At 41.3% G+C, this 21,657-nt stretch overlaps 1 protein-coding gene across 2 annotated transcripts in view; it reads left to right on the top strand.

Annotated features, from left to right (window-relative positions):
* kcnk12 (potassium channel, two pore domain subfamily K, member 12) overlaps positions 1-862 on the top strand; it is a 53,272-nt gene extending 52,410 nt beyond the window's left edge. For both annotated transcript variants that reach the window (XM_002935380.4, XM_018094132.2), the window contains one exon: positions 324-862. In XM_002935380.4, the coding sequence (XP_002935426.2) occupies positions 324-375 (52 nt within the window). In that variant the 3' untranslated portion in view covers positions 376-862. The remainder of the gene's footprint in view (positions 1-323) is intronic.
* The last annotated feature ends 20,795 nt before the right edge of the window (positions 863-21,657 follow it).

The following is a 21,657-nucleotide window of genomic DNA, read 5'->3' as shown; positions in this document are numbered from 1 at the left end:
TTCTTTACTTTCCAACTTATCAGAACCTGGAACTTCATCCAGCAGATGAGGGCGAATGTTTTTGATTGTGTAGATTACTGATAGAAGGTTCCAATGGAGAACTTATAATTATATATGAACAACTGGTCTCTATGTGGGGAGGCAAAGCTTTGACCTTTTTCCCTGTTTATATTTAACCCAATGCAAACCCTCAAAAATATATATAATATTGATCAGGGAGCTCTTATAAACACATTTGCAATTTCCATATGTAAGAACGAAATTTGTAGTTGGAAAACTAGAATGCGAAGATTAAACCATCGTCGTGTTTCTTTGTACAACAGGTATTCAAGCAGCAAGACCCCATGCTTTGGACACCCCACCACACGAAACTGAATGCAATTTTATGTTGTCACTTGATTTCCTAACACTAACGATGTCACAATAAAACCCTCTTGCAGTGACCTGCGGAAGAGAAGGACAGGAACGGTTATCTTCAGGTTCTCCGAACACTGTTGGCATGCTAAAGCACAAACTACCCGCCCTTTCTTTTATTACCAATGTAATGCTGGTTTTGTATTTTATTTTGTAAGTACTTGGAACAAAAGGGTGCATCTGTAAACTAGAACTGTTCCTATTTTTTCCTAAGTGCATCTTATTTATGGTTATTTGAGAAAGAAAATATTGTAAATATATCTAGAAAATGTAAATGATTTCAAGTCCTATGTAGTCTCCAGTTCACAAAGTGCTTGACGGAATGAATATGCAACTATGGGAATGCAACCCCCCCGTCCCCCAAATGAAACCAATGCCTATTATTTTATGCATGATTACAACATATTGCTGTAAAAGTGCTCTTTTCAATTAAAAAAAGGATAAATGATATTTGTTAACAAAAAGTGTATTGTTTTACTGGCTGTGTTGTGCATTTAATGCAGCGTGCTTTGATTTGTAACTTGAAAAGCAGAACAGGGGGTTTTATTGTGCAACATGATGAAGACGAAGATATTATATATGTTCAATGCCAACCATGATTGTACAGGTATAGGACCTCTTATCCGGAAACCCATTATCCAGAAAGTTCCAAATTACGTAAAGGCCATCTCCCATAGACTCCATTATAAACAAATAATTCTAATTTTTAAAAATGGTTTCCTTTTTCTCTATAATAATAAAACAGTACCTTGTACTTAATCCCAACTAAGATATAATTACCCCTTATTGGGGGCAGAACAGCCCTATTGGGTTTATTTCATGGTTAAATGATTCCCTTTTCTCTGTAATAATAAAACAGTACCTGTACTTGATCCCAACTAAGATATAATTACCCCTTATTGGGGCAGAACAGCCCTATTGGGTTTATTTAATGGTGAAATGATTCCCTTTTCTCTGTAATAATAAAACAGTACCTGTACTTGATCCCAACTAAGATATAATTACCCCTTATTGAAGACATAACAATCCTATTGGGCTTATTTAAGATTTATATGATTTTTAGCAGACTTAAGGTATGGAGATCTAAATTACAGAAAGACCCCTTACCTGGAAAACCCCAGGTCCCGAGCATTCTGGATAACAGGTTGCATACCTGTATTACCATTTTTAGGGCAATGGAGAAGAAATGAACAGTGAACAATGAATATTATGTAATGTTCTTGTGTTTCTTGGCACAAATATTGTTGAAAAGGTCTAAATTGAGACTGAAATGAGTTTCTGTGTGTATTTGGACATCATCACGGACCCAACTGAACAGTTTGTATCACCCTGGGTGAGATGCTCCTACAAGATGAAATAATACTTACCTATTTATAGCAGGGACCTTGCACCCTTAAGGTAATGGCACACAAGGCACCTCTGGCCTGTGTTTCCAGGCTACCATCCCCTGTTTTGGGAGTCACCATATTATGCCCCACCTGGCTACCTGCCAGTAACAGCCCAATCTCCTGCTCCCTGTAATTTACACCCAATGTAATTTTAACCCTTGCAGTTGAGAAGACTTTCATTCATTTTATAGAGCTAGATATGTGACTGGGGCCTTAGGTGTAATGGGGTAAAGTCAAGATGCACCTGGAAATCAAAATAACCATGAAGTCTGGCAACTTTAATTTAACACTATAGTGGGGTTGTGATGCTTTGCTACTGCTTTTCTTGGCTAAAAAACAGGGCTTAAGTGCAAATGTACAGTATCTAGGGAATTGGAAATCTGGACATGTATGGGCTCATTGGAAGGGACTTTGATTGCCCTTCATATAATCCAACTTCATTGCAGGCTGCACTAAAACTGTTATCTACCAGTATCTACTCTCCATGCAAGCACCGATCCCTCCCATAATATCTGGCTTTGGCCAAATATTATGCCTCAGCTTGAACCACACAAGTCTGGAAACTAGTGCAAATGATTGCTTAAAGAGCCAGGGAGGATTTTTCCCCTTTCCTACAGACACTGAATGTCTTTTCCACCCTTATTTACATTCTATAAAAAATGAGTGTAGGGTTGAACTACCTCAACCACATTGTTACTTTCCTTATATTTGCACTGAAATTCTCCTCCAGTTCCATCTACAGATTATCTGTCCTCCTCCTCCTTCACAATAAGTCCCTCCAGCACATTTCCTGGGCTCTTGCCTTCAATTTATCATACATTTATGCAGGAACTGTAGATACTGTGCCGAGACAAATAACAGAATATGCTGTGCATATGCAATGCCTCATCTATTTTTAGCTAAGCCGTTGTGACGTGATGTATTTATTATATTGACTCTAATGAATAGCATGCATTCATTGCCCCAGCGCCGATATGCTATGCCGATGTCGGGTATATGGTATTTTCAATAAATATTATAGTTTTTAATAGAGTTGAGACTGCCGAGCAGATTGCTGTAGCTGTAAACATCACTGGTGATTTGGTGGATGATTTTACTGAAGCCAAGAGTCCTATTGCTTCTAAATGACTGCCTTCGATTTGTCAGTTTTAAAAGGTGATTAAAAGTAGCAGCAGAATTCATTAACCATGGAATTCTAACTGCATCTGAGAATGAGCAATCCACCTTATATCGCCGGCTTATTTACCGCAGTGCCAGGGGGACTTTAAGGGAACACAAATATGTTTTTCTTTTGTTTATTTTCAGTTTCTAGCGAGAGGTGAAGCCTGAGGATGCCAAGGAATGATTTGTGGAAATGTACATTGACTTGACATAATAATGCGTCTCAGCTTCTCACAGCTTATTATTATACATCATTCACATCAGTCCAAGTAAAGCTTATAAGTCCCTATGCCATATACACACATTATTTAAGTTTAATCAGAAGCTAATGAATCTGCCAGCATGTGTTTAGAATGCCCACCAATGTGCCCAGGGTGATCGGGTCCAGCAGGACCAGAGCCCAATGGGTTTTTTTTCTGTTGCCCCATCGGGCCACTCCACTCCTGCCCACAATGCAGCATTTTTCTTTTGTCAATTTAACAGTTGCACCTGACAAAAATTGCATTTTAGGGTTTTTTTGCGAATTGAGTGCAAGGGGCAACTAACATTTTTAGGGTAAAGACACATGGAGCTACTTAGTAGCACCTAATTGTCATGGCTACTTAATGCCAGAAAATATCCTGCCATAGACAATACTAAGAATTGCCTCTGCCAAAACACACCTAGAGACAATTATCAGTAAATGATCAGCATTGTCTATTTTTGTAGCTGCTGCTAGTAGCTCTGTGTGTCTTCACCCATAATATGTGATTCTTTTTGTCTGAAGCTATTGATACAATCAGGTTTGAAAACCCTGGAATTACCGCCACGTTCTGGGTGGTGGTCGCTCCAGGGTTCCCAGAGTCAATAGGCGCACTTGTACATGATTAATCACAGCAGACTTTGGAGGTGCATTGGCAATTAGGGCAACTATATGGACAGTGGTGTAACTACATATACAGCAGAACCACAGGGGGCCAAGGAGGCCCAGACCATGGGGTCGGTTGTATGGTAGTTCACCATCACCAGCCACTTCTGAAGTTTAAACTTTGCCAGCTCACTCATTTGTGGCAAGCTGCAAGAGAACTATCGGGCTGCCCAAAGGGGAAGAGGGGCTGGGATCATGCGAGCTGGGCCCCCTCTGAAGATTTTTTTACTGGGGGGTCCAGTAAAGGTACGCTACTGTATATGGAATTGCAAATAGCGTATTTGGCAAGTACCAAATGGGGGTCAATGGATGGGGTCAATAGAAGCAATATTTGTGTCCATATTACCATGACTTGCACTTATGGTCATAAATGAGGCTTTGTGTTTGCTCTATACTGTTTGGCTGCACGAGACAAAGTTTACAGAGACATTGGAGCATTGGCTTTTGCAAACTACCATGTAAGTGTCTCACTGCCGGGCCTACTCAGGCTAAAGCCGCTCACTCATGTTACGGACAAATCTATTATCAGCCCAGCCCAGGGTCTTATAAACAGCCGTCCCTTTTTGCTGTTGCCTCTGGTATATAAAACAGGAGGGTCGGTACATTTAATACAAGCTGAGTGGAGTTCTAGGTGACCTGCAAGAAACAGGAGCATTCCACAGATCACAAAGTAATCTCAAGCTGAATATATATCAGTCATATCAAAATGTCAGTGAGCGCCCATGTTATTATACTAATGTCACCAGGCTCGGAGCCAGAAAAGTTCAGTGTTAGTAGAAAGCAATAAACCATATGTATGAATAAGTGTATTAACACATCTGTCTCTGCGGCGCTCCCGGCGAATAAGCGCCCAAATCTTCATGCTTGCCCCTAAGAGCTTCTGCCTCCAAAGTAAAACTAAATTTGCAGCTATTATTATTCTGGAGCTTTGCACTTGTGTTCATAAATGATCCTAAATCCTGAAAAATGAATACTTAATATAATAAACAACAGCATATAGATCCACAGGGACTGCCATTAAGTTATCTGCACCAGTAACCCCTTTCCCTGTAAGATCCTGATGACATTGGATTTTTATGGGAACATGAGTTATGAGTTCTTAATGGCGATGTACTAGTAGGAATGTATCATGTCTATCAACTATGGAAGCTGTGCTGCCCCCAGAGCCTGCCCAGCCCTGCCAGCGCTATGGTGTGAATACCAACTCTATTTAACTGGATTCCTTTCAAAGCTCCTAAATAAATAATACATCAATTTAAAAATAGCACCAGTGGATGCAGGCATTAACCTTGGGTTCTGTATTCGGTCCAGATTTTATGCAGCTTTGCACATTGACTGCAGAAAGAGATTTATTTCATGGCTGGGATGTGCATCAATTAAAGTTATTGGATATTATGCAATCCCATATATAAGTAGGGTAGCTATGTGTCTTACCTTTCAAATAACTGTGAATCTGTCAATAGAATGGAAGTGTAAGGGCAATGGTACAAAACAAGTTTTCTTAGTGACTAAAACACCTTGAGGTTTGGTTTTATGGAGGTCACAGAGGGCATTGATATGGGCCCCCACCATCACTGGGCCCCTTAATGCAAATCTATAACTCTGAACAATGTATAATGTTATATTACATATAAAAAAAATCCCTAGTTCTTCTAAATAAACCATTTATATAAAAATATAGTGTGCAATTTCTACATAGAAAATTGTAATTTTATCCGCCCCAGGGGATGATACGATTCACTGTGCACACAAACAAGCCAAGGCACACATATATGGTAGGTCACTTCAGCCAATGAATGGACAGAGTTGTGTCTTCCTACTCCCACACTACTTCCTGTTACAGTCAGAGCTGCATTATTTCCTGTCAGCTGATCTCTGAGGGAGCACACAGCCCATCACTAAATGGCGGCTCAAGGGAAAGGATGTAAAAGGGCAATATTTACTGATATATATTCCAGTTTGGCGAGATTCTTTAATAGGACACTTAATATGATATAAACTATTGCTGGTTAAGTATTTATTCTGGGGACACAGTTTTGAAAAATGAACATATACTGTAAGCACAAGGGGCATATAGCATTCAAAAGGCATTAGATGGATTTGTCTATATAGATCAGCTATGTCCAGGCTGTCTGTTACAGGCGTGAAAGTTCCTTCACATGGCTGGATGGAGAGAAAAAGAGCCTTAATGAGATTGGTCACTTTTATGGTATTGAGTTGCTACTGTGTGTAAGAAAAACTACCGGTACTGGACCTGTTTTCCAGAAGGCTTTGGAGCTGGGGTTTTCCAGATAAGGGATCCAATAGGATACATTAATTAAACCCAATAGGATTAATTGAAGTATATGTTACGTGGAATCAAGAACAAGATACTTGGTAAGAAAAATGAAAGTTTTTAAATTTTTAATTATTTGATTAAAATGGAATCGATGGGAGACGTCTTCCCAAAATTCATAACTTTCTGGGTAACAGGTTTCCAGATAACGGATACTGGTAAAATGAAGCTGGAGATCAGCCACTGCAAAAGGCATTCCACTTCCTCTAGTCACAATACCCATACACCCCCAGATGACATGTCATTGTAAAAAATGGCAGCCAAATACACCATAAATCTCAATGACAGGCATCACCATGTAAAATATGACATATTTATTAAGCTGTGTATTGATTTTAGACCATCATCAGCACTTACACTTTTCCCAATGACAGAATACGTAAGGTGGTAAATAACGGTGTAAACTACAAACCTTGATAAAGTCACATTTATTTTACAGTCTTTTACACCTTTTAATGTTTTTTCAGCATACGTCATTTTAAACAGACTGATAAATAGGCCCTATAGTGTCACCTCTTTCATCATACAGTAAAGGTTTTTGGCATTTTTTTACCAGGCTCCCGCTTACCTTATAACAAGAGAAAAAATACACAGCCTTCCCTGCCGACCTACTTATGTTTTAGGAACATCTAAGGACAACAATGTGCATTTCCTGAAATTTTATCCCGACTAGGCTTTGGGCTTCCAGGAACATTCAGGAATGTCTAGGTGGGATGAGCTCTCCATACTATGGGGAAGGCTAAGCTCTTGAAATTAGGAACTATTTGTGTTGAAGTCCCTCTATTTATGAAAACATTTTTTGTACCACCCATTCATAGTTCCTAGATTATATAACAGTAAATAGGCATCCCCAACTTTCACTCTAAGTGACCTTTAGGATGTCTACTTGTCAATTGTTCTGGGATATATGTTGGGAATTACTGCCATAGAGGTAGATGTAAGTGTAAGGTATCCCGGTAGTCCGATGAATACTAGCTTTCCCCTGCGCTTCCCACTGGACCTGAACACTGGAAGTGGAACAGTAACAAGCCCAGCTACAGAATAGCAGAGGTGCCGTGAGTACCCGAGTTTGGAGAGTACACGATGGTAGCACCAGATGCTGAGCGAAAATCCCAAAACAAGCCGAAGTCAAGCCGGAAGTCAGAGTCCGAAGTCGATGCCAAGGGGTGAGACGAAGAATGGTCAAAACGAGCCGAAGTCAAGCCAGGAGTCAGAGTCCGAAGTCGAAGCCGAAGGGTGAGACGAAGAGTGGTCGAGAACAAGCCGGAATCAAGGATCAGAGGTCGAAATCAGAAGAACTGGAACGCTTAGTGTCAGGATGCAAGCAAACGATCACCTCGCACAGAGTCTAGGCCTGAGCGTCCTTAAAACAGCATTGCGCATGCTCGCGGCGTCAGTTGCGGCGCGCACGGCACCCGTCGCGGCGCACGCACGTACACGCGGCGTGCGTAAAGTCGCGCGCACGTGCGGCGCGCGCTTAGTCGTGCGCACAACGCCAATTCCGGCGTGCGTCCGTACGCGGCACCCGGCCTGTCGTGCACCCGCACCGGCGCACAGTGTGCGCCGGAACCGGCGCGCATTCGGCCGGATGCGCGCATCGTTAGAGGAGCGCACCGGATCCCGACAGTAAGCTACGGCAGTACTCCTACCTCACTCCTCGTGCTGCCCAAACTCACTGAAGTGATATTATATACCTGATACCCCATCACCATATACATAGCGATATTGGTAGGGGTATAAGTAAAATAAACATTGTATGACTTTATTGCTAAAATGATACAGTATTGGTAAAGCAGAGCCAACTACCCCAGCTAGATGTTCCCCGGAGGAGTAACAAAGCATTATTTGTGCCCATACTCTGTGGGGTCATCTGACTTGAAAATGAACCACTGGTCGAGCCATTCTTGAAATGGCCAGTACATTATGTCAAGAGAATTTGGGATGTATGTATAAATGAATGTAGGAATGGTAGCCATATAAGCAAAGGCCGCTGTTTATATTTTAACCTGTTGGTGCTTCATCCATCCTGGTTTATACCTATTCTAGAAGTGGCCTGCAATCTCTCCAGTGAATGTTTGACCTCACATAAAAAGGAGTTAATCATAAGAAATGAATGGCTGAGGCTCAGATGGTCTTTTCTGCCGTGTAAATATAAATCTCATGGCTTCATCTGAACTCAAGTTCGTCTCTTTGTTTCACGACAATCTGCGGCAAATGCTGAAAGCTCAGTAAGCTCTAATCTGTTTCAAGTAGCAATGAAAGGAAAGCTGTAAACACTCATGAACTCCTCGTTGTAATGAAACATCTTGGCGACAAATCTCCTGCTGAGAGCAACCATCACACGGGAAATGAACAAGGCACACAAATGTATGCTCCGCGTCTCTGTTTAACCAACAAAAGCAACTGAGTGGGCTTCTGGCAGCATTCCATATGTTAATTAATGAGAATAACAGGGTTTTAAATTGATTCTTTACAAAGTATCAAATTCAATGTTGAGTGCGCTAAGCTGACCCACGTGCCTTTATCACGTGGCCAACGTGCTGTGATGGCAACACAATCTATGGTGCATGGGGGGAAAACAAGGTTAAACATCTAAAAAAAGATATAAATATTCTACTGACTAGTGCAGTTGCCAATAGCAACCAACCAGGCCGTTACTTTCATTTTCCAACTTGGAACAGGCTGTTCAAAAGGAATTGCTAATTGGTTGCTTATGGCAACTGCGGTTTGGCACCTATGTCTGTTGGCATTGGATCATCCATTAGGAAGAGCAGATAGGAACTGTTAATGATATATCACAGAGCAGGAATGGGGTCAGTAGAAATATATTCAAATGTTTCTAGCAATTAATGTTCAGACAGAAGCACATGTATATGCTGCAATTATGAGAAGAAGCTATTAACGTGTTTTACTTACAAAAATGGATGTATTAATTAATTGTTAATTAAGACTAAATTACAGCAATTTCAAAGGGAGCTTAGTTTAGTAATTCCAGAAAGAGGCAGCAAGATGAATAGAACAATATGAAACAAGTCCGGATTTTCCTGACTTTTCTGCAACTTTTTACCCGCATGTGCTTTTTCACTTCAGATTTTTTGATAAATGTCTGACATTCCTGGAAATGAGTTTATTCATGGTTTAAAAAAAGATAAATTTGAGCTTTAGTAAATATCCCCCTTAGTGTCTTTTACTACATAACCCCCATGGAGTTATAGTCTTCAACTGGAGGTGATTAATATTATTCGCTTGGGGTTAAGCCCAGTGATATTGCAGGTCCTCATTTATAGAAAGGGCCACACTTATGGCGGAGGGAGCAATCAGTGAAAGCAGGAGCAAGTCAGGACGGAATATGGAACCTCAGCAGCTTAGATATGTCTGTGCATTGTGTTGAGGGATAGTCAGGTCACAAGTAAATGAAATGTTCTAAACATATGTAGCCCTCTTTCACTGCTCATTGAGATCTAGCACGCATTCACTTGCGTGTGGCGCTACAGAAGCCCTGTGCCTCCGCTATCCGGAAGAGCAGGTACACTGATAAATGGCGTGCCTCCACCCAGGGTCAGGACAGGTTGAACTGCGGTACCCTTCCCAGGGAAACTTATCTGATCCTCAACACACACGAAAGGTTAAGTGGATTTATTGGCGGACCCTATACCTTTAAATTTGCAGGAATAGATACAGTCTGTCAGCCAGGGGCAACTTTACTCTCATAATATAGCTGGTACTTTCTGAAATACTGAGGGAAATCCCCCACTTATGTGGCAAGTGCTTCAGAGTCTTGAGAAGAACTCGCTTTGGCCTTCAGAGCCCTGTACAGGAACCCCTTTCCTTCCGCACCCTAAAGGAGCACGCTTTCTGCCACTGGGGGGTTCCCAATTACTTTATTATTTGTGAGCTACCAGCACCTTGCTTGTTTCTCTCTGCTTCCTTGTTACCAGCAGCCCCTCCTTCTCCTTGGGGGCTCCTCCTCCTTGCACAGTAACAACACAGAGGGGAGACAAGTGTACACAGCTCCCCTACACATAGTACAGAGGTCAACACTGGAACAACATCATATCAGTGATCCCCAAGCAGTGGCTCGGGGGCAACATGTTGCTCCCCAACCCCTTGGGTGTTGCTCTCAGTGCCCCCAAACCAGGGAGTTATTTTTGGATTCCTGACTTGGGGGCAAGTTTTGATTGAATAAAAACAAGATTTCCTACCAAATAAAGCCCCCTGTAAGCTGATAGGGTGCATAGAGGCTGCCTAATAGCCAATCACAGCCCTTATTTGGCACCTCCATGAACTTTTATGGTGCTTGTGTTACTCTCCAAGTCTTTTTACATTTGACTGTGGCTCACAAGTAAGAAAGGTTGGGGATCCCTGATATATATAGATCATATAGATGGCAATGCCACGCCAGTATCTGAGTACATTTTTAATGCCAGGGTCTCATCACCAGCTGCCCCCTTGGTATAATATAGAAGACAATATGTCAGAACCTTGAGTTAGAGATTTCATACAGCAAAAGGGGTAACAAAAGATCACGTACCTTATTGAGTGCAGAAGCTCAAACCCCTAGAAGTCCCTGTAGCCCATGTACTTTGTTATTTCTACACCTCCAATTCACACAGAAAGTGGCCCTGGTTCACCTAATCTTTTTACTTGTTCCACCTTCACTTCACACTGGGCTTTATCCAAAGGTACATCTGGCGCTCCCTACAACCCTCCCATTCCATAAAATGTATTTTCCATGACCAAAGTATAGTTGATCAGAAAAGTACATCGCTTTGTGTATGTACATTGTTCAGGAATGTGTAACAAATAAAAACCTTTAACTTTTTATAACAAATAAATCCATGTCCTTGCATGCAGTTAATGAATTTCACTATACTTCTACAGCTAAAAGGGCAAAAAACCTTTCTTTCCTCCTGACTAAAAGCTATAAATCGAGGCCAGCTATGATTAAAACATCACATTTTCTGAATTCATTGACCTCTTGTTCTACCTTTTGAAATCCATAATAGAAGCATGCATGCTAACTTGGGATAAGTATCACTTCAGCATCGGAGCCGCTAATAAACGAATGCTTGTGATACTTGCGCGTAGCGTAGCTAGCAGAAAGCTTTTAATAAATGCAGATAGGGATTACAATGACACATGTGGTTAATCATGCACAGTAGATAAGTCTATAGCCCAAGATCAGAATGCCTGAAGAACCTTGAAGCAGCCAAGCAAGGAAAAGGTTGTTAAGGATAAAGCCATGGACAGAAGAAAATGCTCCATGAAAAATACTAATTAGCCTATAGACAATATCCAGCAGCGAAAGCGCTCATAAGCACCCAGGCGGCATTAGAACATGAGGTGGAACTGCAGTCAATCACTATAAAAACATAAGAGCAACTACTTAATGATCCTTTCTGGAGCTCCACACATTGCACTGTGACAACAATAGATACTTCATTCTGCTATTAAGCATAACCCAACAACACAGTTTCTTCCGTTCCAACCAAACTCTGTAAAAAGGGAACATACTGTCTGGATGTTAAGGCCTACGCAGGCCTTATAGGACCAAGATGGAAGTTGAGTTCAAGGCAAGCAGATTTGCTTGGACTAACTATCTGTACAGCAGACACAGGGGTAGTGGGGTCTACTGTATCCAAAGGGTTAAGAGAATTTTTGTCGAATGGCAGGCACAGGTCAGGGCAGGCAGCAATCAGAGTAGTCACAATTAGGCAGGAAGGTCAGTAACGAAATCAACCAATATGATCAATTTAAAATGCACCCAGGTACTTACAAGAAGAGTCCTATAGTTGCGTAAGTCACGCCATTGGCATCCTTTTCTTTCGAATTTGGCACCAAACTGCAGTATGTTGACTTTACAAGCCGATGCAATGATGTCACTAAGCCAAAGCCACATTACACGCGGGGGCCATGGGTGCTACCATCTTGGGTGCAGCGCCAAAGAGGAAAGGAGCACTGACGGACACTCCTGACACCTGCCAGTCAGGAAATTGATGGTAAATGGGTGAGAAATGGAACAGCTAGGATTCCATTTGGATTTTCCCAGTTCAATATTTGACAAATCTGCCCCAGACAGTTAGTTTAGGACCTCATTCATCAAAATCCTTTATTAGGGGGTAATGAGCATGGGTAGAGATGCATAAAAACTAAACACTGACTAGTTTGCCTTTGGCCATGTTAAGGTTTAGAGGGATATTCTGTAACATTTTCTCCAAGACATAACTATTCTGAGGACTACCCTACTTTGTGTTTCCAGATGCAACATTTTGTTTTTGTGTAGAAAACATTTTCAGTATTATTCATAGATATCAATAGATCTTCAGGGAACCTAATAAATACACCATCTAATGCTGAGAAAATGTCCCAGCATCAGTGAAGCGTAATTATCCTTATTATTACATTTTCCCAACCACTGAAAAATAATCATTTCAGCCCTAAAGAACATGCTAAACACCTATTAGCTACGCACCCTACGGAAGAAAGGTCAAAAAGGTGCCATGAAACAGTAAATGCATCTAAAGACCATATGTCACGCCAACAGCTTCTGTCAAAACAATCACAGCTAATTAGGAGAAGCGGCTAACGAGAACGAAGAAGAAGAATGTGCTCCTTGCAGGTTTCCAGCCCAGACTCTGTAGGCTGTTTATTATCTAAATGACCCAAGTCACACATTTATATGTCACACGGCTTGAGCGGCACTCTCTTACCCCTATATAATACAAGCTTGGAAATTAACAGCTGTCTGGCCTGCTGCTTTAATGGTATTACCTCAGGTTGGGAGTAATTACATAAGCAGCATTGATATTATTAGAAACATAGTATGTGACATATAAACATATAATATTAGTAACATAGCAGGTGAGATTAGTATAATGTAACTGTACTGTTTACTGTAGGTCTACATAGACTAAATAAATATACTCTAAATACATTACATTTGAAGAAATACATTCAATGGGACATGGGGTTAAGGGTAGTGTTTTGATAAGGTGGATGAGCTTGAATGGCACCATGGAGTAAGGACATAGCCAGAGCTGGAGTAGGTGGCACTGGTGGTGTAGGTACATTTACAGCATTGTAGTCATTCCTGCAGTGGAGTAACTATCTGTACAGCAGACACAGGGGTAGTGGGGTTTACTGTATTGTCGTATCCCCTCTCCTACTTTTTTTTTTTTTTAAAGAGTTACCTGGTGTGAGCTTGCAGGTTTGGCACAGTGCGGGCCTGGAGGGGGCAGGGAAAGAGGGATTGCTTAAGCCGGGACCCCTTAGTCCTTTAGATAAATAATTTACCAGTACCTGCTTAGGGATCCAAGTATATAAACTAAAGCTGGCTATACACTGCCAGATGTTTGGAAAGGTCACCAGCGGATCTGGGCCTGATTGGCCACTCACACGCTGGGCCGAATCTGGCTGATCGAGATGGAGCATACAGAGAAGCACCATTAGACAGAAAACTCCATCCTGCCCAATTGATATCTGCTTCATTTTTAGCCAGATATCGGTTGAGCAGGTCTTTTGGTTGGTCTTATACAAAGGCCAATAAACTGCCGAGTTGGTCTGGAATGACTAAAATGGTAGTTTTTATTGGCCTGTGCTTAGGCACAAGATATTCCTCACTGTGAGCAATGTAACCCAGTAACCCAAGCGCTACGCGTACTAAACTGAAATTGATGACACTTTTACTATTCTACTGCAACACCTAATTGTACCATTGCTGCTTTAAATGGATTGTTATCTGATTTTTAAAAACCATTGGAGCCTATCTGGGTAGTTTTTGCACCAGACTGGAAAGTGCACATGGTCTACCAGATTAAGCAAAAGCCCAGCCTTGAATTAAACTGAATCAGCATTGAGATTTAAAAATATGCAAGACACTTGAACCCTTAATGGGTCCATAGCCAAATACTCTTGTTTGGCATGTGGGCCCAATTTTAAGGTCTGTATGCTGGGTCCAATTGTTCTGATCTGATTTTTGTCCAAATATTGTTCGGGCCCCATACATGGGTCATTTTGTCTAGAAAGACGGATTCTGCAGCTTTTACCGGCCCATGTATGGCCACCTTTATTCTTCCTCTACTGGTAAGGCCCCATCTATAATATTTAGAGCAGTTTTGGTCTCCGTTGCTCAAAATGGACATTATTATAATACAAAGAGAGCAACAAAGGGTAACTAAGCTGGTAAAGGGTTGGGAAAGTGTCAGTTATGAAGAAAAACTGGACAAGACGTGCTTCTTTATGCTGGAGAAGAGGCCCTTTGGGGGGAATATAATAACTATGCATAAAAATTTAAGGGTACCGTTTAATAATCTCTCTAATGCTTTATTTACCAGTAGGTCCTTTCATCAGACACAAAAGCACCCACTACAAGAGCTGTGAAGTTGTGGAATTCTCTCCCTGAATCAGTGGTACTGGCTGATACATTATATAGCTTTAAGATGGGGTTGGATGGCTTTTTAGCAAGTAAGGGAATTCAGGGTTATGGGAGATAGCTCTAAGTACCAGGGACTGGTCAGATTTCCATCTAGGAGCTTCAAATTGGGTTTTTTGCCTTCCTCTAGAGCAGGGGTCCCCAACCTTTCTTACTCGTGAGCCACAGTTAAATGTAAAAAGACTTGGGGAGCAACACAAGCACCATAAAAGTTCATGGAGGTGCCAAATAAGGGCTGTGATTGGCTATTAGGGGCCTCTATGCACACTATCAGCTTTATTTGGTAGGAAATCTTGTTTTTATTCAACCAAAACTTGCCACCAAGCCAGAAATTTAAAAATAACTCCCTGGTTTGGGGGCACTGAGAGCAACATCCAAGGGGTTGGGGCGCAACATGTTGCTCACGAGCCACTGGTTGGGGATCACTGCTCTAGATCAACTAGCAGTTAGGCAGGTTATATATAGGTAAGGTAGAACTTGTATTTTTTTTCCCTAAAATTACTATGTTACTATGTAATATGAGTGCTGTAGTGTAGCCCCAAGTCCTAAAGGTTTAATTTGCCAACCTAAATAAGCAATATCCCAGGCATTATTACAATTTTGGAAATGAAAAATCCCACATTTAGAAATGTAAGTCACTCAGAGATGATACGTGTATCCCTGGAAGTACAGTAATAATAAATTCTATTTTGGTCTTTCTTGGGATTTGATCTAATACATCTAAAAAGCTTTGCTCCATGAGTTTTGATAATCACGCTTTCCTTTGTTCTGTGCCAAGTCTTTCCCGTATCCCCCAGGTCTGTGTTTACCTTGCAGATTTGGCCATAATTGGGCAGAGAAGTGATATCGACTCTGCGGTGCGGCACGAAGCTTACAAGGACGGCTATTGAAAAGTTACATCAAAAACACATTCATCCGCTTCATCTGTATTCCCAGCAACAAAACACTGGAGGCAGAAAAATGTCTAGTGTTTAACCTGTTCCTTTGTCAGCAATTCTTCAGGCTGTATGTATTACTGGCAGCGTCATCATATTTATTACTGGCTGGATCCTTTGTGCAATAATCTGTTTATTAGCCGCACTGCTGGAACCCATCAAACTCGCTGCACATCTTGCTGCTTACACAAGAATGGAATTTACTGCTTTTATCTGCAAGTCATAAATATAGATTTAAAAAAAAAAAAAAAAAATGTAACTGTTTTAAAGGAGAAGGAAAAGTCTCGATCACTGGGGGGTACCAGAATGTTAGGCACACCTCAGTTATTGCATTCACTTACCTGATACTGGTGCTTCTGTTACCAGAAGGAAGAGGATCACTTGGTTGCATGTACCCCAGGCTGGTGCAGTTTTCTGCTTACAGGAGCACCGGCCTGGGGTATCAGGTAAGTGATTACAATCACTGGGGGGGGGCTAACATTTGGCACCCCCCAGTGATTGGAACTTTCCTTCTCCATTAATGACAGAGAAGTGCCTTGCAGTATCCCAACACTAAGAGGAGGAGCTAGAATAGAAGGGGCGCTAGAAATAAAATCTAGGACCCCCCCCCCAAGTGGAACCTTTGTGGGATGCACCACTATACCAAGGTCTGTACACTTAAGTCCCTACTCGGCTGGGTTACACCCAGGATTACTAATGCTTCTAATTTTCTTGTTGGAGCCTCAGGCTGCTCTCAAGCTGCCCTTATCCTAACTCTAACCCCTATAGCAAGCTATCACTATATATATATATATATACTATAACTATTCTCTCACTATCCTCACCTACTGGGCCTACCTCTTCCTAGGCTCTGAGTTACTGCATAAAATTGTAATGGTGGAAAACTAATCCAATAGTATTGTCATTAGGATTGCCACCTGTTTGGTGTTACAAACTTACTGGCAATGTACAGTCTAGTAAATTTGTAATGACTAGTAAATCTGCCCCAGCCCTGCCAGTATAGTTTTAATAAAAAGGTGACAACCCTAATAGTGATCCAAATTAAGGAACTACCCCTCATCTGGAAAGCCTCAGGTCCCAAGCATTCCTGATATATCCCATACCTGTATTGCATGGAGTTAGGATTAAGTTATAGGCCACCATTCCCTATCCTATCTAGTTGGTTTCTTACCTGACAGAGGGCTTTTGGGTACATTTACAACACTGAATTTTTTCCCCTTTCTTTTAAAGTTTAAAGAATCAAAATGTATTAAGTGGTGAACATCAGTCATATATTAGAATCTATTTCATAATTACAGTTTAAGAATTGAATCTGAGTTTTAATCCTGATAATAAAACATTTCTATTCTCTGTTCTATTCCCCCAAGCACGCCGTATGAGCCTTGAGGCTGACCATCTGTCCATCAGCATTAATACAAGGGCAGCACCTGTTTTGCCTGGTCCCCTCCGGTGCCCGTGGACTTCCCAATAAAGCAGAGTGCTCCTTCCATGGCTTGACACTGGCAGGATTTGACATTTCTGCAAACCCTGCAGCTCACCATATGCAAGAGCCTGCCGATAACCTCTTCAGTCTGTAAGGTGATGATCATGTCTTGGCTTGTTATGAAAAGAAGGAATGAAAATAAATGGAATTTTGATTAAGGTAAAATCCTAATAAACGAATGAAGTCAATGAATAACATTAAATTAACTGTCCCCAGATTCATCTAAATAACCACTAATAATGGCGGCTGCAAAATTGGACTTTCAGTATTTTGAGGATCCATTTCAGAGGTCCTCCCAGTGCTGTCCAATTGCTCCCAACACAATCCTGACAGCCTTCCAACTATGGCCACACAGGGCTAATTCTTGGCCTGTAGACAAACGCATGCTGAGTATCAGCCCCTACGCTCAGAATAGTCTTTCCATGTGTCAGCACCGGAGCTTTGGTGCTTTCCTTGGGGCAGACACACGGAATCTGCAATCCAATCCATGTGCCTGCACCCAGGGCTGACACAGTGGTTCTGGGTGTAGGCACATCCAGATGGTGATCAGAGCTTAGGGGCTGATTCTGAAGCTGCGTTCAAGTGGAGTTTCTGTGTGTGGAGAGCACAGGTTAGACCATATATGTCAAACACAAGGCCCGGGGGCCAAATCCGGCCCACCTGGATGTTTTATGTGGCCCTTGGTGAGTGTGTCTGACCATCCAGCCTGATCAATTTCCATTTTCCTCACATAGCAACTAAGACTAAGGGGTATATTTATCATGGTGTGTAAAAAGTGCAGTGAAGCATTACCTGTAATGTTGCCCGAGGCATCCAATCAGTAATCAGATTTCAACAGTAGCAAAGCATCTATTGGCTGATTTGAGCAACATCCCCGGTAATGTCTTACTCCACTTTTTACACATTGTGATAAATATACCCCTTAGTATCTTACTAAGTATATTAATAAAAAATTTGGCCTGCGACTTAGCCTGTGTTTTAGATTTCGGCCCCCTTATGTGATTGAGTTTGACACCCCTGGGTTAGACAGTACTAATCTACATGATCCAAGATAGAAAAAAAGAGATTCTGCCATTTATCGTGCCAGTGCAGCACATTTCAGCCATTTATTATCCCATCAAAGCATACATGAACCATTTGTCATGGCAGTGCTGCAAACATGAACCATTTATCATGGCAATGAAGGACCTCTGGCTCCAATAATGTGTGCTGGCTCAGTACTCTGTGTAGAAAGTGGGGCAGAAGAACTTTATATAGAAAGTAAATCTTTACTAAAACTCCCCAGGTAAGTAGCCCTGAGTTTGTCAAAGGGCTGCTGTACTGCTTCCCAGACAGAATAAAGTTTTTCAAAAGAGCAAACAGATCTTTTTTTATATTTAATTTTAAAATTTGACATGGGGCTAGCCATATTCTTGGTTCCCAGGTTCCCTCAGCCATGTAACTTGTGCTCTGATGCTGCACTGCAAGTCCACACTTACCCCTGCTTAAAGGAACGACTGACAGAAAATAAAACTAATATCGCACCACAAAGAGCCCAGCATTTCCGTACCGGCATGCCCCAACTTATTTAGCTATTGTCTGTTAAAGTTCCTATTGCTCACACTCCTAAAACAATAGCACTTTAGCCATAGATGTTACGTGCCTATAAAATCCCGACATAAATTGATGCAGGAAACGTATTAGTGTTGGAAAGTGTAAATTTAGGGGGAGGAAAAAGCATTGTGACGAGAAAAATGTAATGTGCATTTGCTGATATTTTGTGCCTTTTGCCTATTTAAGATTAAATACAGTTGTGTAAGATCAGGGTTACAGACCCAGGTGTAAACTATTCACTGCCCCTCCCCATGGCAGAAACAAACCACTGCAGGATTGAGGGATTCTGCCTTTTAAAGACCAACTGCAAAGTGTCTCAAAATATCCCATCAAACTATGATGTCTACATCACACCTAAAGTTATATTACCATTTAACGTGTGATGTAGACATTATATTCTGATGGGATATTCTGAGATACTCTGCATTTGGTCTTAAAATTTTCACTCATTGCTAATTGAATTGAATGCTTTAACATACTTAAGTAAATGGCCCTAGAAGCGGTTTGTGCTTGTTTAAAATAGCAGCTGCCATTTTAGCTTGGTCTGACTTCACTTCCTGCCTGTATGTCTGGCTCAGATTATAGCAGAAAGGGGAGGGGTGAGGAGGGAGATGGGAGGCGGAGAGGGAGAGAGGACCAAGCTGAACATGCTCAAGCCTGAGCCCTCGAGGATTGAGCTGAGAGAAGGAAGTCTGATACTGAAGAATAGGTGTACAGAATAGGAAGAAAGAAATGCCGTGTTTTGTCTGACAGAGGACTCAGAGCTGCATAAAGGTGGCCATACACGCACCAATATTATCGTATAAAATTAAATCGGTGCATGTATGACAGGAGACAAGGCAACTGATATCGGTTATTTCACCGATCGAGTGCCTTTGAAGGTGACCCAACCTCGTAATGTTAATGCTGAATTGTCAGATAGGGGAAAATAATTTCTTTGTTTTAACCTGCATATTTGACAATTCATCTCTTAATGTTACTAAAGTGGACGAATGTTGTTTCCTATGACCAATGGTCGTGGGAAATATTGTAACTGTGGCGTGTATGGCCACCTTTACTGTGTTTATGGCTGTATTTACATAGAGCTTTCTGATAATCTGATAACCTTTCCTTGTCCTTTAAAATATGGAGTTCTTATCTACATCATATTAATTTAATTTAGACTCCTCCTCCATCGTCTAGTAAAAGATGACCTCTGAGCATTGTGCTAGTGAAGGGAAGGTGGTAGCGCCATAAACACTTGGGATACCTTTTCCAGTGGCTCTCAAGGGTAGAACATCGCTACATGCAACTCCTCAGCTGGTCCCTTGCATTTTCATACATCACCCCGGGCCGCTGCAGTTTTCTGCCAAACCATTAGGCACCACCCAGTGACATAAATGGCTAAGCTTTTCCTTGGGCCGGTGCTCCTGTCAGGAGAAAACTGCACTGACCCATGGAAAAGCCACCTAAGCGCTGCGCCGGCATCTCTGCATCTTTGATCTTTATCCTTTGGTGCTTGCCACTTAGCACTTTACATTTTACCCCCAGAAAAATACACTTTACAAGTGTTTTAAGAGACAGAACCATGTGCTCCTTCCGCTCTACAGATAGGGAACAGGGACTACAATAGCACCTACTGGGCCTATAGGAACACATCGCACCACTAGGGCAGAGGCGCATGTTCTCAGTAGGGATGGGTAACTCAGTAATAGTCAGAAAGGCTGCTGCTTGCCATCCATAATTTTGTACTCCCCCCACCATCCTTTTAGGGGCCTTGTTTCTCCAATGATTCTGCTCCACCACTTTAAAAAAAAAAAAAAGTCATTTTGCATCATTTGTCCTCTTCTGCATATGATCCTTTAATAAGGGAGGAGCCCCTCATCACTATATACAAAAATGACACAGTCTGTCTATGAAAGAAACAGTAAAGTTAGAAGTGTTAGTATTGCTTTACATATAATAACAGAGTACCCCAATGATTTACAGACAGAATGTTCTCACCTCGAGGTTGACCCAATTTCTTCCTACCTTTTCCTTCTAATGTTTATACTCTCATTTAGTCTCTCCCATTATCCCAGCCCCTGCCCAGTAGGCAGAAGATAATCGGAGCAGTAAACGGTACCAATTTGAGTTAATGTAGCTGAACAAACAAATCTGCATCTCTTTTTAATGAACTATTGATTAGCGAGGCCAAATACACTGGCAGAGAACCAGTTCTGTTGTGCATAGGAGGATAAGGGATCTGGTAGATGATTAAAATCTTCAGGATTTGATGAGTTATCAATAAATCATTATAAAATCAGAGTTCAGTTTGTACTATATAATTTATGAGATGATGCGGATTTACATACAGGAGCAGTCTCCGTGAAAAGCTGATATATTAGGGTTAATAAAGGTAACGGTGCCTGTATTACCTTTATTGGGGGGGGGGCAAATGATAATTGCTCGTTTGGTAACCTCGCCACCTTTAAGGTATAGAGATGTAAATTACAAAAACATCTATTATTCAAAAATTTCCAAGTGCCAAAGTGTAATGTAACTCTGACATCGACACTCAAAAAGCATGGATATTCAACGGCAGTATGTATCATTTTTTTGCATTGTTTTTATTCTTTGCATGTCATTATCTGTAATTTAAAGGAAAACTATACCCTCCAAACAATGAACGTCTCTATAAAAATATATTGCATACACATATGTAAAACCCTGCTTCATCTAAACAAACCATTTTCATACAAATATTTATTTTTTTAGTAGTCCCATCACTAAATGGCGGCTCAAGGGAAAGGATGTAAAAGGGCAATATTTACTGATATATATATATATATATATATTTCAGTTTGGCGAGATTCTTTAATAGGTCACTTAACATGATATAGACTATCTGTTGGTTACGTATTCATTGTGGGGGTATAGTTTTTCTTTAAGTAGCTATAATAATATCTGCCTTTAGGGCAAGGGCACACAGGGCGGATTGTGCCGACAAGCACAGGCTGCCAATCCTCCCCTATGATTAAAAAGTCTTCTA

Source organism: Xenopus tropicalis, chromosome 5, assembly GCF_000004195.4.
Source record: "Xenopus tropicalis strain Nigerian chromosome 5, UCB_Xtro_10.0, whole genome shotgun sequence".
In the NCBI taxonomy this organism is placed as follows: domain Eukaryota; kingdom Metazoa; phylum Chordata; class Amphibia; order Anura; family Pipidae; genus Xenopus; species Xenopus tropicalis.
This window is presented reverse-complemented; position numbering and strand designations above follow the sequence as displayed.